The 18487-nt window shown below is 39.4% G+C and overlaps 2 protein-coding genes and 1 long non-coding RNA gene across 5 annotated transcripts; 2 read left to right on the forward strand and 1 right to left on the reverse strand.

Annotated features, from left to right (window-relative positions):
- Positions 1-805: 805 nt before the first annotated feature.
- LOC116190336 lies at positions 806-2941 on the reverse strand. 3 transcript variants are annotated; one of them, XM_031520035.1, is made up of 4 exons: positions 2782-2941; positions 2079-2146; positions 1263-1977; positions 806-1143 (listed from the first exon to the last, which is right to left on the reverse strand). In XM_031520035.1, exons 1-4 carry the CDS (start codon positions 2891-2893, stop codon positions 1109-1111), a joined length of 930 nt encoding a protein of 309 aa, XP_031375895.1. In that variant the 5' UTR covers positions 2894-2941; the 3' UTR covers positions 806-1108. The 3 variants fall into 3 exon arrangements, with proteins under 3 accessions (XP_031375895.1, XP_031375889.1, XP_031375880.1); XM_031520029.1 differs by having other exon boundaries at positions 1251-1977; XM_031520020.1 differs by having other exon boundaries at positions 806-1977.
- A 564-nt stretch (positions 2942-3505) lies between these two features.
- LOC116190106 (probable ribosomal RNA small subunit methyltransferase B) lies at positions 3506-8912 on the forward strand. The gene is made up of 18 exons (XM_031519772.1): positions 3506-3709; positions 3791-3853; positions 4281-4435; positions 4576-4689; positions 4879-4944; positions 5262-5345; positions 5454-5540; positions 5766-5857; positions 5942-6002; positions 6382-6441; positions 6580-6640; positions 6905-7012; positions 7244-7362; positions 7447-7518; positions 7669-7754; positions 7875-7971; positions 8148-8469; positions 8564-8912. The coding sequence occupies exons 1-17, from the start codon at positions 3571-3573 to the stop codon at positions 8277-8279; spliced, it is 1596 nt and encodes a 531-aa protein (XP_031375632.1). The 5' UTR covers positions 3506-3570; the 3' UTR covers positions 8280-8469; positions 8564-8912.
- Positions 8913-13646: 4734 nt separating this feature from the next.
- LOC116190730 lies at positions 13647-17593 on the forward strand. Its single transcript, XR_004152933.1, has 2 exons — positions 13647-15288; positions 15985-17593. It is a non-coding gene; the product is annotated as an uncharacterized LOC116190730 (long non-coding RNA).
- Positions 17594-18487: the final 894 nt, after the last annotated feature.

Genomic DNA, 18487 nt, shown 5'->3' on the forward strand with positions numbered 1-18487 from the left:
GACAATTGATGAGTTTTTTTTTTAAAGAGAGGCCTATGGACTTAATATATTGAAAATAGAAATTCTAAATATCTAATAAAGAGGCACGGGTGGTCCCACTGGATATCGAATCTGAAATCTTTTGATCACTAGGCGAGATGTGCATCACTGTGTTCTTGATGACAATTGATGAGTTGAAGTTATATAGAATTATGTGTATTTAATTTTAGAATTTAATGGTGCGTTTGGTTTCAGAATTAAAGTAACTTTGATTTTGATTGTGAAAAATGTCAAATGATTATGTAGTGTGTTGAGTTAAAGTTAAAATTTTTAACTTGAGAAATGTATATTTTTGTTGTGTAGTGAGTTGAGTTAAAGTTAAAATTAAAATTTTTATGATTTTAATTGCGAAACTAAACGGAGTATAAATGATCTTTTACAACATTGTGTGTAATAAAATCAAATTTTAACTTTACTTTACTTTTCTCTCAATTCAATAATACAATTATTACTTTTTTTTATCAATTCTCTCTCATACGTTTTCTTATATATTATTACAATTAATTTTTTAATACTAAATCCTCTTAATTATTCAACACTTTTTTCTCAATTTAATAATACAATTATTAATTTTTTTATCTTCTTTTTTAAATTCTCCAACTTGTTTTTCCCAACTACTTTCTTCTTCATCTTCTTAAATCAAACTAAATCAAACGCTATGTTAATTTGCCCCAAACTCTCCTTAAATTAGTCTTTTGATCAATTTCTGTTCTCATACTTCTTAGCAATTCACTATTTACCTGGGACTGAAATGTACCCACACACGTTGTCAAGGGTAGTTATAAAAATATTTATGGGTTCAATTTGAAAAGAGTAAAAAAGTACAGAGAGCTAATTGAGAAATGCATTCTGGATCGGGCAGTAGCAAAAACCAATATAGTCCAGTAGAATCATTGACATCATGGCATCTTAGAAAGATCATGACATTGGCCCGTTAACTCATATCAGGCAACACGAGACCCGGATCCTGGGAATGCGACACAGTCACCTTCTGCATAGACACGGATTTCGTTGATGCAAAAGCATTGGGATGGATTCCTATATGTCCCGTCCCAAAGGTGAGAATGCTTCAAGATCCCTGGATGATCATTTTGTGTGTTGATCCTGCATATATAGAAGCATTTTCTTCTCATGAGCTTTTCACGAGTTGCTTTGATCAGCACTGCTGTCACTCATCTCAAATGCCAGACATTTTATACCAGGAGAACAACCTGAAACTTTACCATTCTGAGACCTGCAAAGAGAAGACATGGTCTTCTGACTAGGAGAAACTCCGAGAACATGTGATGCTGTGACCAGCCGCTTTCCCACTCGGCTTCTTTCTCTTCTGTCCTTCAAAGTATTCAGTGGCCTAGGCGGTGTTTTGACTGCAAACTCTGCTGACGCATTGGTTCGTTCATTTGCCCAACTGTGAACAGCTATTGACTTGGAGATAGGGCTAGTAACACCATCATTCACCTCGATGGAACTGAAATATCTCTTAATAATTCCTCCAACTGAAATGACTTCCGATGAACTTGGGCCAGAACTCTCATCCATTGATTGAGGATTTCCACCAGCTGCTGGTTCAACGAAAACATCAGCAGAGGCAGGTGCACCATTTTCATTTTCTTCATTTTTATTAAGGTGGCAACTTTCAAATGAACTGCTTTTTCTCTTCTTCTCCTTCGAATGGTGGACAATTCCCCGACTCTTAGGTGGACAAGGCTTGAGGCTTCTATCCCAAATTTCATCTTTGCTATTCTTGGTACTCGTGAAAGAGCTCTGGGAAGTCTGAAGATGATCCTTGGTCGCAACATGATCGTGTAAGTGTGGTCCACTTAAACCATCAGAAGGCCTCAGATTAACATAAAGAAACCATGCTTCAGTAGCTCCATGGAAGACATACTTTATGGGCATTGAATCGGGCAGGTGGTAAAAGCATGATCTCCGTTTCACCTGGCAAAAAGTTGGGACTTCAATAAATGGTATTGGTTCACAAGAAAGATCAGACATCTAATTTGAGTGCAAGGCTAAGACTCGGTTTATTACTATTGTACCATTAATCCATGAACTCTGATGGCTCCTGATTCAGGAAAGCAACCACAGTACTCCCTCTCAAATGTTCCTACAGTAATGGCATTGAAAAAGACCAACAAAGTCACAAAAACAGTGGCAAAGTTCAACTGAAGCCTGCGGCATAACAATGCCTACATATGCATTAATCTGGAACAGAAGTTCAAAAATGTCTGAGAGCAAAGCACAACTAGCAGAGACACATTCCCAAGATATCAATAAGAAGGCTATACTGTTGCAATTGATACAAAAGAATGGTATTCTTAATGCAAACCCCGAATATATAAAGCTGGAGACTTTCATAGGACAATGGCATTCCATTCTCTTTCCACTGTATCATACCAAATGGGGTGTGATCGTACTGAAATCTAGTGGGAAGAAGCACATGCATGTGAAGTGGGAAGCATAAGAAAGCCTCTAGATGAAACAATTTCAAGCCGACATTGGGGCAAGCAAAAGGGAATCGGAACCCAGTACAGCGAACAAGTCCCTTTCATGTCAAATGGGGAGAACCCAGAAAGAAAACAAGACAGCAACATTCAAACCCAGAACCCCATGAAGCTCAGTGATGTTTTGAGAACATGTCAGAAACAGCAGCTTCTTGAAAAGTTCGACGCTTTACAGATGACAGAGGAGAGAAGCAAGAAGATCGATGGTGACTTCGCAGAGAGAGAAAAGGCTACCGACTTTTGAAGTCTGCTGCGGTGATATCAGGCGGGGCCGAGAGAGCTATGCGGGTGCCCATGCTGGTCTCTGTGAAAACGGGCACTTCCGAAGCAGAATCCCCCGCCATCGCCATTGGAGGAAGCTGCAGGCAGCACAGCAACTCCTCAGCTGCTTCTTACATAGGACTGTGAAGAGTTTCATAATAATTTCTTTTTGTTTTCCGTTCGATCCTCCATTTTTCACCGTTTCTAGGAAATGGATAAAAACTTTTACGTAACTACTCGAATGCCCCTACATCTTGTTTGTAAGCATCGGTTTTCTCGGGTCATGACTCATGGCCTTGCGGAAGCTAAGACATGTCAGAATTAGCTTTTGTTTTAAGATGTCCCACCAAGATTGAATGAATCCAGGCAATAGTAATACTGAGTTTCAAAATGCATATTTGACGTCAGGTCGACTTGTCTTAAAATTTGGAGGATGCGAAGAGGTTGTCGAGTATGGCCTTGTATGGCTAAGTTCCACCCCATCGAGGGTCAAAGTTCAGCCTTGAGGAGTCAAGCCAGCCTCTTGTGCAGCTTGTTGTGTATTATTCGGTGCACGGGTGTGTGAGTTGGAAAATGAGAAATAAGAACTAACTTTTCATATAATAGCAAACTAAAAAAAAGGAAAGGGTGTAAAATGAACAAATTCATAAAGTTCGGGGTCCAAAGTATTTAGACCTTCTAATTCTAGCAGAAAGTAACCAGAGAGACAGAGAGGGCGCCATTGATATCCAAAGGCTTTCGAGGCTTCGAGTTCCACCAAGAAGCTATGGCGCACGCGCTCTCTCTGGCCGTGACCGTCTCTGTACGGACGCAGGAAGGTTCTCCTTTTCCTTCTCCTTCTAAGTCACTGAAGCACGCCAAGAGAAGCCTCCGCCAGAACAAACCAGTCCCCACTTCTAGAAGAGGTTACAAAGGGGAGCAAAGCTCTTCGTCATAGAACCCGTCTGAAAGTTTCATCTTTTCATCACTAATTGCTGGTTTTGCAGGTCGAGACTCCGCAATTCACAGACCCCAGAAGCTCAATTTGGAGGTTTCTCCCCATAGAGCTGGTATTCTCTCTCTCTCTCTCTCTCTACAATGTGGCTTATCAAGAAAAAGAAATGGTTTCTGTGGTAGACTGGATACTGCAGATACTAGTGTTCTGATCAATGATAATAGCGTAACGCCCTTTGAGAGATGAACTGCGGCGTTTGTGAATGGTGTTTGAGCCCGGTCTTTTAGCAAGCACAAATAGTTGGGGTATCCTGTCTGTTCCGGCTCACTAATTCCATGGCTTTAAGCTGTTACTTCTGATTATTTTTTTGAACTCCTTGTATCTATATAAGTCTCGGGAGTCCCGTCTGCTAGTATATTTTAAAGATGGGTTCAAATTGTTGCATTGGTATTGCATCTTTGGGGCATCATTTTCGTGATGCCTTGCATCCGTAAAACTTGGGCATGAATGACTGAGCTTGTGCTTGTTCTTGTCTTCCACAGTGTCTGCAGTGAGATTGATGAGAATAGAGCTGGGTGGGGCATTTGCTGACCTTCTGAATGAGAGAGGGAAAGGCTCTGGTGATAATGAGATGGGTTATGTCGAGAGAACTCTTGGGTTTCGCACTCGGGACCTGGATGATCGCGATCTTAGATTGGTCTGCTTTATGTTCCTACACTTTTTATGGTATTTACCAATTTAAATACATAATATATTGTGAAAGAAATGGGGTATAATGTATTTTCTGTGCAATTCCTACCATCAGTATCTAACTTTGTTGGTTTCTTTTATGTATAGGTTACAGATGTTGTTGGAGGCACTATCCGTTGGAGAAGATTTCTTGATCATTTAATTTTGTCGCTGTGCAATGACAAAAATGGATTTAGCAGGATGGAACCTCTTCTTTTACAGGTGATTTCAGTTCCCTCCCTTCCTCGCATCTAATTCTTTATCGGCATTGATCTGTGCATTTGTCAAGTGAGAGTAAGGTGGAAGCCTACGCTTGGATTGCTGATATCAGTGGTCATTGACTATATGTATGTCAAATATTTTCTTATTTTGATCATCTAAAAGTCACTTTTGTCTTTCGGTTTCTTGCAGATTCTGCGGATTGGCTTCTACGAGATCATCAAGCTAAACATGCCAGCATATGCAGTTGTTGATGAGGTCAATTCATATTTTTTGGTCCCAAAAAAGTGTACATATTTTATGTTTCTTCACATTTACATCACATTTGCTCATAATTTTGTTTTCCACATTTAGTGGCTGTGAGAGAATATTACGGTAACTGTGATCAATGATAAAACATCATGATGATGATCTGATAAATCTCTACATGGAAGCTTCTTATGGCAAATCCAATCATGCAAATTTCATGTAGGAGTTTGACGAGTAATTCATATATTAAGCTCCTCCAGCAATCTGAAACTCTATGTTCTTCTCTTCTTAAGTTATTCATGGTTCATTTTTCATGTAATTTGTAGAATGTCAGGCTTGCTAAGGTGGCTCTCAGACCCGGTGCTGGCAACATGGTCAATGGTATCCTTAGGAAGCTGGTTTTGCTTAAGGTCTGTCATTTGAAATGAAATACATCTATGCGTGTATAGCGTGTATGTCTGGTCCTTTTTAGGTCATTTAATGGCTTTATTTGAATGAAGTGACCTATCCGGTGGCAGGACAATAATTCACTTCCGATACCCAAAGTGGAAGGTGATGACCGCTTGCAAGCTCGTGCTCTTGCCACTCTTTATTCTCATCCTGTGGTAAGTTGGTTAATTATATCGTTCAGATCTTCTTTTTTTCCTGACTCCTCGCTTGTAATATGGGGTGACCAGTACATTCTGGACTGGAATGATTGATGTGCATAAAAGGGGAAAAGGAAAAAGGAAAAGGAAAAGGGGTTACTCTGACTCAAAGCTAGATTTGTACTCTAAAGTTAAAGAAAGGAATAGTTTATCCTAAAAATTCTTCTCGTATCATACTTCTAGTGGATGGTAAGGCGATGGACAAAGTATCTTGGGCAAGAAGACACTATAAGGTTGATGGAGTGGAATAATAGCGAACCTAGCTTCAGTTTAAGGTTTGCGTCTACAATCGGCTTTCTTTTAATCGAGTGATTTAATAATGGTACATACTAAATACAGCATTATGATGCTAATGTCAGGGCAAACAGTGGAAGAGGTGTCACCAGAGCTGACCTTGTGAAGCAACTCGATCTTCTAGAGGTACTTAGCCTCTTGTTACTTATTTATCGAGTAGTCTAATTTTTATTTGACATCTAAAGACATTCATGACGATTCTGCATGAACAAATGTAGATCTTACTCAGTTCTTGATCAGTATATGTTTTGGTTAAGAATGAATGTTCATATCGGCATGTAATGTGAAACTATTTCCGAGTAAAAAGCATGCAATTTCATGGAAGGTTCATGGCTGCTATGCCAAGACTTAAGATGGGGAACACTCTCTCAATGGAAGGAAAAACTTGTACAAAACTAGATTATGCTTTTATGCTAGTCTATCTTTTATCTTTCTGATCAGCTCCACTCTGGCACATTATCTGCCTTCATGCAACTAAACTGCAAATTTCCTTCTTGGGAGTTAGGTCCCATACGAGCTTTCCTTGACCATGGATGATTTTGTCCGGATCAAAACTGGACTGCAGGTATTAATACAATTACTGATTATCATGACGTCACTCTCTAAATTGAATGTCCCCATAACGTATTGTTGGGAATGGGCTGCACTTTCCATGTGTCAGACTAGTTGTTAATTTTTTTGTAATTTTTCTGTTAATTCAAAGGTGGTCATACAAGCTGGGATGCTCAAGGAAGGTAAATGTGCAGTCCAAGATGAAAGTGCAGGTAAAACGTTATTTAGTCCCTCCATCAGACCTCTGGCTTGCTTCCATATCTCTTTATGTCTCATTTCACTCCTATCTTAATGTCCAAGCATTTGTCCCCATTTTGCCTGCATGCTGCTTGTTGGGATTTCTATCACCACTGTTACAATATTAATTGTGTTAATCTGCAAATGAGAAGGAGGGAGAAGTTATATCAGACTTCAGCTTCTGATGTTCAATTTCATTATGTGAAGAAAATCTTATTTCGGGTTCAACCTTTTCCTAGGAATGGTCGTCTCTGTTTTGGATCCTCAACCCGGGGAAAGCATCATTGACTGTTGTGCTGCTCCTGGAGGAAAGACTCTGTTCATGGCGTCTCAATTATGTGGACAAGGTAATATTTATCGTTGTCCCTGTATGAACTCTTCAAGTTGCACTTAATTTTTCTAGTCTGGCTCTACATTTCAAGCTTCCCGTCAATGATTTCTTTTCACTATTTCAACAATCCGATGCTGCTACTCCCATTTTGTGCTTTCTTCAGTTAAATGCTACAGTTCAATGTCCTTAGCTGAATTTATTTATGACAGACATTCTTAAATTACTTTCTGTCCATTTTCAATTGCAGGTGTGGTTTCTGCAATTGACATAAACAAAGGAAGGTTGAGAATCCTTCGGGAAACAGCCAAACTGCACAAAGTCAATGATGTCATCGCCACTATCCATGCGGATCTTCGTGATTTTGCTGTAAATTATATTTTCCTTTTCTTGAGGAGAATAAGCATCCTGTGAAATTTCTTTATGTACGACACTTTTTTTCCCCCCCTCCAGGAAAGCAACCCACATAAGTCTGACAAAGTTTTGCTGGATACTCCATGTTCTGGTCTTGGTGTTCTGTCAAAGGTTAGATTAAAATGCAGAACAGATGTGTGCGACACCTTTATTTTGCTGAACATAGCTTTCAGTGAGTTGAAGACTTGAAAAGTGATTAGATATATAGCTTTGCATCAGACCGATCTGATTTTTGTTTGTTTTATTCTGATTTACCTGAAGAGGGCCGACCTGCGCTGGAACAAGACATTAGAGGACTTAGAAGAGCTGAAGACTTTGCAGGATGAGCTCCTTGATGCAGCCTCAAGGCAAGAAACCTGTCTGGCTCTCTTCTCTCGGTCTCTCAGTTCCAAGTTTCTTTATCTCCTCTATGTGAATATTCTATTCTTAATATCTTAGTAAGCTTCTTTTGTGTTTGTTTTGAATAGCCTGGTTAAGCCCGGTGGCGTATTAGTGTACTGTACTTGCTCCATTGATCCTGAAGAGAATGAGGATAGAGTGGCGACATTCCTCCTAAGGCACCCGGTAATTTAGATTTAATTGCATCTCAAATTTATTCTAATCTTGGGTTTAAGGGGCTGGGGCTTCTACCCCGGTGTAATGATCTGCAACCTGACAAGGCAGGAATTAAAGGGCTTTCAAGTTGAGAATTTCCTTCTGTGGGTCTGAATTTACTATTTGATCTTACATGTTTCTGTCAGGAATTCCGCGTAGATCCGGTCAACAAATATGTCCCAGAGAGTTTCATAACTGAGAGGGGTTTCTACAACTCAAACCCCATTAAGCATTACCTGGACGGGGCCTTTGCTGCTCGTCTTGTTCGAGCTTTGTGAAATCAGACACAAGCCCAACTGCCATGCACATAATGGCTCCCTTATACGTAAAGGTCGTGGGGAGAGCCAAAGAAATTTTAGGTGGTTATCTAGGACTGAACTGCCTGATCAAATGCTCAGGGGGTGCTTAATTCCGAGGAACATTCTTCGTGTCTGCACTCAGAATGGCCCTCAGTTGCCGCCCCGAAAAGTGAGTAAATTGATCTCTTCTCCTCTGATCTTTCTTTTCGAGTAAATTAGCGAGTACTGTGATTCTATGAAGCTCTTCTCTCTTATATTTGCAGATCTGATCAAATGACCAGCAACTGAAGAAATGGTTGGAAGGTTGGGATTGTACAAGCTCTTTTCTTGGGTCAGTTCAAGGTTCTACTCCGATCCTCATTGCAAATCAATCATGTTGGAGTATTAATATTCAAAAATCCTGAGATCGCAGTTTGTGAGTGTGAATGTAACTCTTAAGTGAACCTTTGTGTAGTCAATCAAGTGAGGAATAAATTCATTGGTGCAAAAATTTCATGTAAATTGAAACATGGATCTCTCCTTAATTTCATTTCTTTCGTCGAAAACAACTGTTTGCAAAATGGTTGCTGACATTTCATAAAACGTAGGAATTGGATTTTATCCATTGCTTCATTGTTTCCCAAGATTTTATTGATTTCTTCATGTCTTTTATCTGATTTACAATCGGTGAGAAGTTATCGAATGTCCTTTTGAAGATTACGTGTGAAAGTCCTTATCGAAATAATATGAACTGAAACCAGAATGCACCTCATTTCCTTGTCCTCGGGCTTTATAGGGAAGGCACCGATACAGCAAGCACGTACCTGACTCCGTAAACAGAAATGTAGTAACTGCATATTAGTTCTCGGAATATCAGCATGTTGGAGTCACTCATCTGTGAGAGGATAGTTCTCGTACCTTACTCTACAGTCTCGAAACTTAACTTGCGCCCCGACAGGATACTTGAGACAGTCAAATCTTCGGTGGAAAGCATCGGATATGCACTTGTCGCATTCATCCTTAGTAAGTCGTCCATTGCATGCTCCATGCCCGTAGATGATGTTTGTTGGCCTTGGAGATGTTACATAATAGTTATAACTTTTCTTCGATGTCTCAAACATGACACTCTCAATCACGTAGGCAAGAGAAATTTCGTTAAGGCGTAATTATAGAATATTGCTGCATGCTGCAGTACATTGATACTAATGTTTTCATCCGGCCTATCAGCGTAACATCTCACACTGTTGCCGAAATGCAATAGCCCGATCAAGATAGCTGCGTATTGCATAGAATCAGCCATGTAAAGTCTTCATGTTTGGAACCTCACCTCTGTTAGGAAGTTCAAAGACATCCATCTATATATATGAAGCGGAGATCACCTAAGGTTGTATCTAATTATTTGGCCAAGATTTATTCCAAGTTTTCTCTATAATTAATGATTTTGGAACTTAATGCTTAGTTCTTCTGCCAAGCATCCGGCAAAGCAAGTATGACAAACATATGGATGAAAGAGTTACTATTCTGGAAGAGAAACGGATAAGAGAACAACGGACACATCCGAGGTAAACACCAACCGGGGGCCATGTTCGTTAGACAAGATAGAGTTCTTACATGACCGATGTGGTCTTCTAATTCTCGACAATGCGATAAACATTAGCTTGATGGGTTCCTCTAACTGTCTGTATGAAATTTGCAAATCAAATGCAAGTACCACTTCTTGTACATGTAGGTTCCTCACAATTTTCAAGTCGAAAAGAAAAGGGAAACGATAATGATTACGGAGAACCGAATAATTTCAGGCACGGAGGAATGTTTGGAAAAGGGTCCAAGAGATTCGAAGCATAACTCTGAGGATTATTCTCCTCAGCCCCCAGGATGGCCCAAATAGATTTAATTGCTTCTTGAAAAGTCAGAAAACTTTAACAGAACAAACTCTTCGTTTTATCGATTAAACGAGCGCCGGTTTGGTTTCTTCATCTTTGTTCCAGTTTAATGGTAGGTTGTGTGGTCGAAAGACTGGTAGTTGAAGGATGAAAATGTTCTGAAGCCGGGATCAGTTTCCACACCCAGCTGCAGAATTGATGTAACCTGGTTTTATATCTTGATAGATCGAAAAATGGAAGCTGTGAATTTGCTCTGGAAGAAATCTTTATGTGCACATCTTTGTTGGTTCCAAAATGTAAAGGAAGACTTCATGAAAGACGGGAAGTGGATTTTTCCATTTGTTGTTCATTGGGATTTTTGTTTCACTTATCCATCGGATTCATATACATCGAAACATGATCAGGCGTGCCATTATTCAGTTGACGAATAAGTCAAGGAACGGAAAACGCTGATACTGTCACGCAGGCACATCATTAATGCATCCTCCAGGTGAGAACAGCGTCAAATCTTTTCTGTTCTGAGTTTCCTTTGAGTTCTTCTCTTGTTAAGATTCGTTCTGCTTTTTCTTGTGTCTGCTATCTGATAGCTTGGTTGAGCTCGGCCGTGGTTTCAGATGCAGTACTTTCTCCATCTCCAAGAGAACAAAGAGACTGTGGGGGCATTCCTTTGAAGGTGCCCGGTACATTTTATTGCTCACAGACCATTTCAAGTCTCGCTCATTCAGCTTGTAGAAACAAAGAATTCGTGCTATGCCATTCAATGTTTTCTAGGGAGGATGTAGAATCACTGGCACCAAAAAAAGAAAAAGGAAAAAGATAAGGATCATGGATATAGCATCATAGGTTTGGGCAAGTTCGTTTTTTACATCTCCAGTGACTACATGACCGAGAGGGGCTTTACTTCTCGACAACCTGGTAAAAACTAGCTCCATAGGTCCTTTGCCAGCCTGTTTGAGTTTTTGCAAATGAAATGCAAGTGCCGTCTCTTGTACATGAGGGATGCTCACTGCAACTTCAATTTTACAAGTCAAAGAAAAGGATAGGAGACTGATTATGGAGAACCCGAATAATTCCTGCAAAGAACAATGCTCAGGAAAGGGTCCAAAAAAATCAACACATGACTCCAAAGATTGGAATTTTCCCCTTCGTTATTCATTGGAATTTTGTTTGTTCAATTTTTTCCATTGGATTCATATAATACGCTACCTGACCGAGCTAAACCTCTTTCCCTTGTTTTAGAATTTAGACCGAAATCACTGATGCAGTCAAGAAGGAATATGATTCCACGAATCAATATAAAATGACTGCACATCCTCTGCATACGAATTTAGAGCGCTATTCTAACAAATGGATAGTTCTCATATCTAATTCTACAGTCTCGGACTTGAACCTGAAACCCGATAGGTGTGAACTCAGAACAGTCAAATACCAACTGGTAAGCGAAATACGGACACTCCCTGCACTGATCCTTTGAAAGTCTTCCATTGCACGCTCCATGGCCACAAATAATGCCTGTGGTGTACGGTGATGTTACGTAATGGCTGAAACCATTGTTGGGCGTGTCAGAGATTATGTGATCGATCACATAGGAAATACTCCCGGAATAAACTGAATCTGCACCAGGAAATTTGTCGCCGTTGCAGTACATTGATACCAATGTCATGTCTGGCCAGTACCATGACAGCTCAAACTGTTAGAGATACAGAACACCCCGACTACGGTGGCTGCAGTTCTAATGGAAGTAGTCATGTGAACTTTTCTCATTCCAGCCCCCCATCATCTCTCTAGGATGTCCGGGTCAATGGCCCAAGAAAATAAAAACAGAGAATCAAAGATATCAAAACATAAGTTTGGGCATGTTCTGTTTTTACGATCTCGTTAAACATTAGTGCAATAGATACTTTGCCTGGTACGTCTGTATAAGCTTCACAAATCAAATGCAGTTACCACTCTCTTGTACACGAAGGTTGCTCACTCCAACTTCCTTTTTCAAGTCGAGAAGAAAAGGAGAGGAGAATGATTATGAACAACCAAATTATTTCAGCATAAGAACAATGCTCTGGAAAGGATCAAAACGACTCGACGTGAAACAAGTGGAAGATGACCCAAATCCAATGAGTTGCTGACCAAAAAATCTCTAACCTTTGATAGGATAATCTCTGTGTTTTATAGATGAAAGAAGTGGCAATCCTACTTCTTTATCTTTGTTCCAGAAGAACTGAATCGATGGCTGTGATCGAATGGCCAGTACTTGAAGGATCAAAATGTTCCAAAGCCGGGATTAGTTTCTACACCCAACTGCAACACTGATTTAACCGGGTTTTATATCTCAATACCTTGAAAAATGGAAGCCTTTGGAATTAATGTCCGCACCTACATAATTTGCTCTTCGCAAGAAAGCTGTATTTGTGCATTTAGGTTAATTCCGAAATGAAAATGAAGACTTTATGAAAGATGGATGTGGATTTTTCCATTCGTTATTTATTGGGATTTATTGAAGACTCTCTTTGAGTGCTCGACTCGTGGAAATATTTGAATGTATTGAAAATCCTGCTCCAATTGATATGAGCTGAAACCAGGAATACGCCACTTCTTCCTTGTTTAGGCTCTACAGAGAAAGGCACTGATACAGCCAAGCATGTAGAGTAATAACGGCATATTCTCGGCGTATCAGTACATCGGAGTAACTATTCTGTGAAATGGTAATTCTGATGAACATCCTTACACGACAGTCCCAAAGCTGAATTTGTGGCCAATAGGATACGCAAAGCAGACAGATATTCATTAGAAAGCGTCTAATGTGCACTCATCTATTTATCCAATGAAGTTCTCTGTTGCATGCTCCATAGCTATAGATGATATCCGTGGGCCATGGACATATGACATGGCAGTCAGTGTACATTCGATGATTTTGTATATTGGAATCTGTCCTCTATTAGGGAGCTTGGCAATGTATATATGAAGTGCACATCCCTCAGTTTTTATGTAAGTTTGCTGATATTTTTCTAAGTTTTCAGTATTGGTAAAGTGTTCAAATTTCTACATTTAGTTCTTCTGTCAAAAGCAAGTATGATAAATATATGCACTAAAGAGGCCCATAAGTATCAGCAAACACATCCTACATAAGCAGCAATCAACTTAACTAGTCATTCTGAATTGATAGTGTTATCACCACCATTGGTGCAGATCTTCGAAATTCTGCTGTAAGTTACATTTCATTGCCAAAGAAGGAGGAGGGTTATTTAATATATATTCTCTCACTTATCGTTTTTTTCTGTCCCAGGGTGTTAATAGCCCATGCAACTCATTGTTAGATGATCCATGTTCTTGATGCGGTGTTTTGTCAGAGGTGAGGATCTGGAAGAGATATATAGTACACAATTTTTGTTTAGTATATAAGCATAAATTAAAAAAGCACGAAAAAGAACTAAAAGCTTATTCAATGATGAAAATTAGTTATTGTCTTGCTCTTTACCTTGTATTCTAGGAGAATCTCATTTGCATTCTCATTCTCTTCGTATAATATTATTGCAGGTTTGCTCCTTGATAGAAGGAACAGCACCAAGTCTTTTCTGTTCAAAGTTTCATTTGAGTTCTTCCCTTGTTAAGAATCGTTGGGCTTTTGTTGTGTCTGTATCTAACAGCTTGGTTATGCTTGGCTGCGTTTTGGCATACAGTACTCGTTCCCTCTCCAAGAGAACAAGGAGATGTGGTGGTATTTCTTCGAAGGCACCAAACACATTTTACTTTTCATTAGTCATTAAGCGCTTCAAATTTCTCTCGTTCATCTTGTAGGAAAAAATGGTCCGCACTGAGTTATGCAATGTAAGGCTGGATGTAGAATCATTGGCCCGAACATGAGGATCTTGGATTTGTGAGTCAATATGTTCAGGTAAGTTATATCCTGAAGCCTAAGAAAATGGCAGTTCTGCACATCCATGTTAGTTTGGAAATGTAAATGAAGATTTCATGAAAGATGGGTAGTGGATATCTTCATTCGTTATTAATTGGGACTTTGTTTGTTTCATTTCTTTCATTAGATTCATATATATTGAGGCCTGATCAGATGCGCCATTATTCAGTAGATGAATCAAACTCATAGGAATGGAAACCTGCGAGATTTAAGAGATCTGGGATAATGGCAGCTCCGCCGAGTTAAACCTCTTTTCCTTGTTTGAGACTTTGGACAGAAAGCACTGATACAATCAAGAAGTAACTTAATTCCATGTCTTGGTATGGCATCATGGCACATCCCCGATAGGCCTGAACACAGGACGGTCGAATACCCTCTGGAAAGCGTAAATCAGGCATCCCAAGCAGTGATCCTTGGAAAGTCTTCCTTTGCACGCTCCGCAGCCATAAACGAAGCCTGTGGTGTATGGTCACGTTACATAATAACTGAACCATGGTTTGGAATCCCCGAGATGACACAGTCGATCTCGTAGGAAATACCCTCGGCATAAAATGAATCTTTTCCATTAAATTCCTGAGGGTTTGTGGTACAGTGATACTAATGTTAACTCTGCTCCACCACCAGCATGACAGGCCAAAATGTTACAGATACAGAATAGCTCAACTCCGACAGCTGCGATTCTAATGGAAGCAGCCAAGTGAAGTCTTCTCGTTCTGTCTCCCGTCCTCTCTGTATCAGGTTTGGTACTTAATTTATATTGAAGGCGCCACTGGGATTTATCTAAGTTTATTGAGATTTGTTCTTGGTTTTATTTCGTTATTAAGTTCCTTGGAACTCTGTGGTATCAATCATTCGGCCAGGAAACACAGCAGCCATAGTGTGAGACCCAGTATTGGTTTTTCTAAACATGCATCTATACATATACATACCCTTTTCCACCGCCATGTCTTCATTTAATTTGTTCCTTTCTTTTTCTCTGTTTGCTCTGCTTTTGGCTGGAGAAAACGAAAAGAAACAGAGAGCACCAGAGATAGAGAGACAGAACCTGCCATTGACGACCTTCTCGAGCTTCGTCGAGCTTGTTCGTGCTTCTCTTTTTCTATCTCGTGAGCTTCTAATTGATTCCCTAGCTTCTTCTGGCCACTGCTGATTGGATGTTTCTCTTGCTTGTTCTTGCTGGTTTGACTTTGTTTTGATGTCGGAGAGCAATCAGGTGATGGAAAATATATATATATATATATATATATATGATAGAACTTGTTCCATGATTCCTTTGTATTTAAGTCTCTGATGATTTCTCATCTCAATTATCCTCCTTTAGCCTTCTTTGAACTCCTTCAATATCAAACAACCAAAGATTGCCGCTTTTTGAAACTGTTTCTACGAAAAGTGATGAGGAAAACTTTTGGTTCGATTTCATTCAACTGAGAATAAGGTTTCGAAACAAAATTTACTTTGATGGAAGATTTATTTGTATTTTCGCCCACTTCAACTAAGTCCAGGGGTGGTTTGCTGATTGGATAGGAGGATTGAGTAATTAAGCCGTGACTTTGATTTGATAAAATGGCTGGAATTCATATATATATATATATATATACACACATGTATACACTACTCATCTTTGATATTTAGAAAAAGGAAGATATGTATTTTGATAAGTTTTAATGTTTTTGGAGTACCTAATATGTTATACTGAATCAACATGATTTGAATGTTATATAAGCATCTCATTTGCATTTGTGCTCCAATTGGAGAGTTAGTCAGAACCCAAAAGGGATAGGAAAAACACTTGTTAATTATGAAAGTCTTATATTATAGCTATATAAATGAAGTAACAAAGGAGCTGAACTGATGTATATCTATACTCTTATTTAGTATATTATCTAACATTTATGCTTGAACTTAATAGGGGCCAAGGAGTCCGAGACTATACACCCGGAATGCTCGACTTGTTGAGTTATCATTTTGGGGGTTTTTGTGAGTATTTTTATTTCACTATAGAATGAAACTAAATCTTAAATTAATTATGTCAAGCTGGTTTGAATGAGATAAGTTGAATGAAGATAGTATGAGGATTTATTGTAAATGAAGTCAGTTAATTGTGGTTTGGTGATATTATTGTTTATAACCATGGGACCGCTGATCCGGTGGTATATAAAAAGGGGCGCCTAAACCGCTGATCCGGCGGTATATAAAAAGTGACGCCTAGATCGCTGATCCGGCGGTATATAAAAAGTGACGCCTAGACCGCTGATCCGGCGGAATACAAAAAGGACGTTTAGACCGCAGATCTGGCGGGATATAAAATGGACGTCTAGACTCCTAGTGCTGGAGGATAACGGGCAGCCCTCGCTTATGAGAAATCAAATGAGGAGTTTGTAAATATGAGTGCGTGGTCACGGTACAGTAGAAACTCTGTCGCGAGGATTGCGACTCTATGGCTACTATTATTTGTTGCTTAAGAATGATTGTTTGAGTTATGAAATATTGATTTGGCTAATAAGAGAAAGGTTCAAGGCTGGAAATTAGGTGTATATATATATATATATATCATTAGGAATTTTGAAGTAAATGATATGACTGTAATGGTTGATGTGAATGCATAAACAAGTTTGATACTTCATTTTATTATAGAATTTAATACTCACTGAGATGCAGTTTATCCCCTACATATATTTTCAGATGAGTTAGGAGCTAGACTAGCAGAATAAGAAAATCTTTTTGGATATCGGGGATCAGCGTGAAGAATTTTGCAACTAGACCCACTTGTAGCATATGTAGTAAGTTCATGTAGAGTGCTGTAAACATGTTACGACCTGGAATTTTTGTTTAGTTGGTTTACTGAGGTTGGTGAGAAAGAGTACTCTCTTGATATGTATATAGATATTAGAGCTCGCTGGATTGGTTACATACATTTGGGAGTTTATGGAAAGTATGCTTTTATATGAATAGTTAATATGGTAATGAATATTAAGGAAATTTAGGGAAAATTTTGTTGAAATTTCGGATTGTAATACATAGACACAAAAGCATCCCATTTGAACTTCAATAAATTAGCTGGTCAATTTCATTCAAGCTTTTCCCTCCATGTACATTGTCTCGATGGGCTGATCCCAGGGAGTTAACAGCCCGTGTAAGTTCGACAAAGTCTCGTTAGAAGATCCATGTTCTGATCTCGGTGTTCCAGCAATGTTTTCTATACGTTCCAAGTTTCCTTTGGATTCTTCTATCATTGTGCCTTTTGTTTTCTCATCTCCGTATTTAATGCTTTGCTAGTGATCGATCCTGAAGAGAATGAGAGGGGGCATTCCTTCTAAAGCGGGCAATCCATTCAGTTCGTACGTGGTATATTATATTTCTAAGGTAGTTATGTACAATCAGCATCCCACATATAAAACACTGATGATGCTCTTGAATTTGGAGTCAATAGATGGGTGTGTTATATCTCGAAACTCCAAAATGACATGAATTTGTGCACATCTATGCTAGTCTGGAATGTAAATAAAAATTTCATGGAAGTGGGAGGTGGAATTCTTTGTTGTTATTCAATAGGATTATGCCTGTCTTCTTCTCTTTCAAAAAGAACCATGTGAAATGAAACCTGATCAGATACAGGCAATAAACAGTGGACAATCAAAATTATATGAACTGAAGGCAACGTTTAAGAGATTCGGGATAGAAGCTGCCTGCTGAGATAAACTTCTTACCCTTGCCTGAAAACATTATAAAAAATGAGAAGACACCTAAGCACTACAGCTCGGTACATTATTCCATTAATGATATACAGTGACGGCACATCCCCTGTGCACGAACTCGGAATTCTAATCTGTAAGCGGATAGTTCCCATACCGAATTCTACAGTCCTGGAGCTTGACTTGAGCCCCAATAGGCCTCTTCACTGGACAGAGTTCAAATACTTTACGGAAAGCCTCGAGTAAACACCCCCTGCACTGATTTTTTCGAAGCCTTCCATTGCACACTCCGTGCCCATAGATGATGCCCGTGGTATATGGAGAGGTTACATGATAGCTGAAACCGCGGTCGGACGTGTCAAAGGACACGATCCTGATGACACTGGCTAAAGATGAGAGAAAATTATTATGCTCTGTAGGGTATTCCTGATTACTGCAGAGGATCGTAACTACTGTTTTGTCTGGCTAACTAGCGCAACAGCAACAGCTCAAGCTGTTGCAGATACAGAGTAACCCAATCACGATAGCTGTTGCTCTCAGGGAAGCAGCCATGTGAAGTCTTCTCATTTTGTCCGGTGTCCTCTGTTAGCATGTCTTGGTAATGTATTTATATGGAGGTGATGGTGCATAGGCTTTATCTAATTTATCTAATTTATATGGAGGTGATGGTGCATAGGCTTTATCTAATTTAACTGAGTTTCTTCGGTTTTATAGCACTGA

This window comes from Punica granatum, chromosome 1, assembly GCF_007655135.1.
Source record: "Punica granatum isolate Tunisia-2019 chromosome 1, ASM765513v2, whole genome shotgun sequence".
Lineage (NCBI taxonomy): Eukaryota > Viridiplantae > Streptophyta > Magnoliopsida > Myrtales > Lythraceae > Punica > Punica granatum.

Bases quoted from the DNA above. Each gene is read 5' to 3' on its own strand.
- LOC116190106 (XM_031519772.1), top strand. From the start codon at position 3,571: ATGGCGCACGCGCTCTCTCTGGCCGTGACCGTCTCTGTACGGACGCAG. The intron at 5,858-5,941 runs GTTTGCGTCTAC...TGCTAATGTCAG, and splicing joins GAACCTAGCTTCAGTTTAAG to GGCAAACAGTGGAAGAGGTG. The intron at 7,013-7,243 runs GTAATATTTATC...TTTCAATTGCAG, and splicing joins GTCTCAATTATGTGGACAAG to GTGTGGTTTCTGCAATTGAC.
- LOC116190336 (XM_031520020.1), bottom strand. From the start codon at position 2,893: ATGGCGATGGCGGGGGATTCTGCTTCGGAAGTGCCCGTTTTCACAGAG. The intron at 2,147-2,781 runs GTCGGTAGCCTT...CCATTACTGTAG, and splicing joins CACCGCAGCAGACTTCAAAA to GAACATTTGAGAGGGAGTAC. The intron at 1,978-2,078 runs GTACAATAGTAA...ACTTTTTGCCAG, and splicing joins TCAGAGTTCATGGATTAATG to GTGAAACGGAGATCATGCTT.